Source organism: Verticillium alfalfae, genomic scaffold (genome assembly GCF_000150825.1).
Source record: "Verticillium alfalfae VaMs.102 supercont1.6 genomic scaffold, whole genome shotgun sequence".
Lineage (NCBI taxonomy): Eukaryota > Fungi > Ascomycota > Sordariomycetes > Glomerellales > Plectosphaerellaceae > Verticillium > Verticillium alfalfae.
This window is the reverse complement of record NW_003315033.1, coordinates 1,432,453-1,435,744: the sequence shown is the minus strand read 5'-3', so window position 1 is coordinate 1,435,744 and position 3,292 is coordinate 1,432,453. Positions and strand designations below refer to the sequence as shown.

The 3,292-nt window shown below is 59.4% G+C and overlaps 2 protein-coding genes across 2 annotated transcripts in view; both read left to right on the top strand.

The window, feature by feature from the left end:
* Positions 1-965, top strand: part of VDBG_05536 (DNA damage-responsive transcriptional repressor RPH1) — a gene marked incomplete at both ends in the record, with an annotated part of 5,534 nt that extends 4,569 nt beyond the window's left edge. Inside the window, one exon of the mRNA XM_003004377.1 lies at positions 164-965. Coding sequence (XP_003004423.1) covers positions 164-965 — 802 coding nt within the window. The remainder of the gene's footprint in view (positions 1-163) is intronic.
* Positions 966-2,723: 1,758 nt separating this feature from the next.
* The window catches only part of VDBG_05535 (endo-beta-1,4-mannanase), a gene marked incomplete at both ends in the record, with an annotated part of 1,471 nt that continues 902 nt past the window's right edge, over positions 2,724-3,292 (top strand). Inside the window, 2 exons of the mRNA XM_003004376.1 lie at positions 2,724-2,882; positions 2,975-3,270. Coding sequence (XP_003004422.1) covers positions 2,724-2,882; positions 2,975-3,270 — 455 coding nt within the window. The remainder of the gene's footprint in view (positions 2,883-2,974; positions 3,271-3,292) is intronic.

Sequence of the window (3,292 nt, the reverse complement as noted above, 5' to 3'; positions counted from 1 at the left end):
TCCCAATCAAGAATCTGCCTCTGAGATGAAGCCTTCGAAGCCACAAGTACCGAAGGCGCGGATAAGGTAGTCAATTCTTCGACCCCTGGCTCCCATATTCTGTCTCTTTCGTGACTAACCACCGATCAGATTCCCGAGAAGGTGACTCCTGTGCCGCTGCCAGCCATGTATCGAGCCGCGCGCGAAAGGAACGGGCTCCGGCACCAATACCGACACCAGGACCGACAAAGGCAACGCCCCAGGCCCAGCCTCAGACACCAGAGGTCGCCAGGACACCCACAAGTGCATTGCCTTCTCCTACGTCCAGTGGTGCTGTGGGTTCCATCAACTCTGCACAATCGCCAAATGCACAGAGCAAGACGGCTCGAATTTCGGAGACGCCAGTGCCTCTTCCTCATCAGAAAGCAGCCACCTCGACACCACGAACGAAAGCCAGTGGAGCAATGTTCGGCCACGCTTCTACCACTTCACCCACCAAGGTCGTGGTTTCGACTCCCGAATCGACCCCCGCGCAGCCTTTGGTACCATCGCAAACTAGCACGAGCACCGATTCGATATCTGTTGCGGCTCAACAAGCCTCGGTAGCCCATACACAGGATGCTGCTCCGTCCGGGCCACCCTCTCAACCGTCGCAGATATCCAACAGAGCTGCCGTCGAGACTCCGGTGCCTTTGCCGAGACTTCCTGGCAAGGTGACGCCGGTGCCGCTGCCTCCGCAGGCTTTGCAGGTTCTCTCAACCGGCCATTCTGTGTCGAAGCCCTCGGGATACACAGGCGAGGCAATCTCGGAAACGCCGATACTGCCGCCGATCAGGGCGCCCATGGCAACAACGCAAACCTCGCCAGAGGTTGACGATATGGACAGGGTGGGTTTTCCGGAGGTGCCCCACGATTCGATGGCGTTGGTGGAGCAGATGATGCAAAACCTTCGACGTGCGAGCATCAGACATACTCACACGAACTAGGGACTGGGGGTGCACTTAGCAGGCGTGCCGATGTAGGCTGGACGAAAGTCGAAATCCATGGAGTTGGAGGCTTTGGCTGGGCCGTCGGCAAGCAGAGTGACGGTACGATAGGAGGCATGCGCGTGCGCCATGAGAACGAAGGAACGAAGTCACGGACCAGGGTTTCCATTTTCTTTTTTTTTTTCAAGTCGTCTGGCGTTCAGGGTCTGCGGTTGCTTGGTGGATCACCAGCGCGAGGGCGGCACCATCATGGAATGGGTTTTGCATCCATCTCACTTGCTGCATTTGGGGTTTACATGATGAAGGAAGGAAAACGAGCGATTCGGCCCAGAGCGCGCAAACGGGACGAGGGCCACGAGTCGAACGACGGCGTTGGTTGGGCTGCCGGTGCACCAAGCTGTACATTTTTACGCTGTCTTGCTAGGTTCATTCAAAACACAAGCAAATCATTGATCCCATCTTGATGCGGGCGTCTGACCGAGCAGCGAGGTCTTTCTTTGGACGACGTTTGCTGCACGGTACCGTGTGCCACGTGCTGCAAATGAATCAACTTGGGTTCAGGAGCATGCAACCGCCTCGTTGGACATGCAAGCACCTCGTTGAACATGCAACCACCTCGTTGAACATGCAACCACCTCGTTGCGTCACTGACATGGCATTGACCCGGCTGGGGAACCGAAATCCAGGCCCCAAGATGCCAGGGGGCGAGGGTGTGTGTGGGTTGGCTGCAGCCGGGAGGAACAACAAACAATCGTGGGGCGAAGCATGAGGGGAAGGAAGTGAGGGGAAGACAAGAGGAGGGCGGCGGGGGAAAGAAGGAGACAGAGACAAGAACCGAGATGCGTACCACGGATGAACCCCTCGCGGGTCAAGTCGATCACGGCACGTTTTGGCCTTAGGTTTCTTCTGTCTGTCTTGCGCTTCTCGTCGCTACTGTCATCAGGGTTGTCAACGACACACCCTAGTGGAGCGTTACTACCATTGTGGAGCGGGAGGAGAAGACAGACGGGCACATGGGACGAAGACAACGGGGGGGGGCTCACGTCGGTTAAGCACCGTTCAGGCACCCGGGACCCGGGGCAGGGCCAATGGGAGGGTGGCGTTGCCGGTGGTGGAGCTGGGGGACGCGAACCGGCGCGGCGGACCGCGGTCAGGGGTCCGGGATGGCCGCCGGGAGGACTAAACCCTGTCGGAACCGCGGACCGCGTCGCTCCGCCCTCCATCGCCCTGGCCATGTCCCTGAAACCCCCCCCCCCTCTCACATCTCTCCAGCCCTCCAACCCCTCCAACCCTCCATGCCTCCATGCCTTCGTCCCTCCATCCCTCCCACCCTCTTCTTCGTATAACCCCCCCCCCCCTGGCCAACTCCATGTGCCATGATGACCGCCCGACGTGGTGATGCCGCTGGGGCGGGCCCATGGGGCGGACGGGTCAACGGGGCCTGGGTGTCGGCTGTGATTTTCTGGGGGGCGGGCAGCCTTCTTCCGTGCTCTAGCTCATGAGCCTGGAGATGACGCCGTGGTCCATTGGTCAATTGACACTCTGGGGGATGCAGTGTTGGAGAGACGGGGTGGCGAGGAGGGAAAAGGCATGGCGACGCATGGAATAAATAGTTGAACATGTTGGTCTGCCCTCCTTTTTCTGGGGAAACCGAGGAGGATCGTCACGTCTGGTTTCTCGAGACGCGCTTCGCTTTGGCCCCCCCCCCCACCCCCTTGTTAGCATCTGCCTGTCCAATCCTTTTGCTACCTCTTCACCATGCGTTTCGACATTCTCTCCGTCGGTCTGCTGGCCACGAGCGCCATGGCGCGCTGTGTGCCCAAGGGGTTCGTCACGACCAAGGGCACCAAGTTCAGGCTGGACGGCAAGGACTTTCCCTTTGCCGGCAGCAATGCGTACTACTTTCCCTTTGACAATGTCAGTCCCCCCCCCCGGTGTGGTCGTGAAGCCAGCGGAACAGCTGCAGGAACGAGAGAATCATCATGCAAACTGACACGCTGCTGCGCTAGAACCAAGCTGATGTCGAGGCTGGTCTGACCGCCGCCAAGGACGCCGGTCTCAAGGTGTTCCGCACCTGGGGCTTCAACGACAAGAACGCGACCTCGGATTTCAAGAACGGCATGCCCAAGTACGGTGGCGAGGGCGCCGGCGCCACCGAGGTGATTCTGCAGAAGTGGTACGACAACGGCACCTCCGTCATCGACCTCGAGCCCTTTGACAAGGTCGTCGACGCCGCGACCAAGGTTGGCATCAAGCTGCTCGTCGCCTTCACCAACAACTGGGCCGACTACGGTGGCATGGACGTGTACACCGTCAACCCTCGGCGT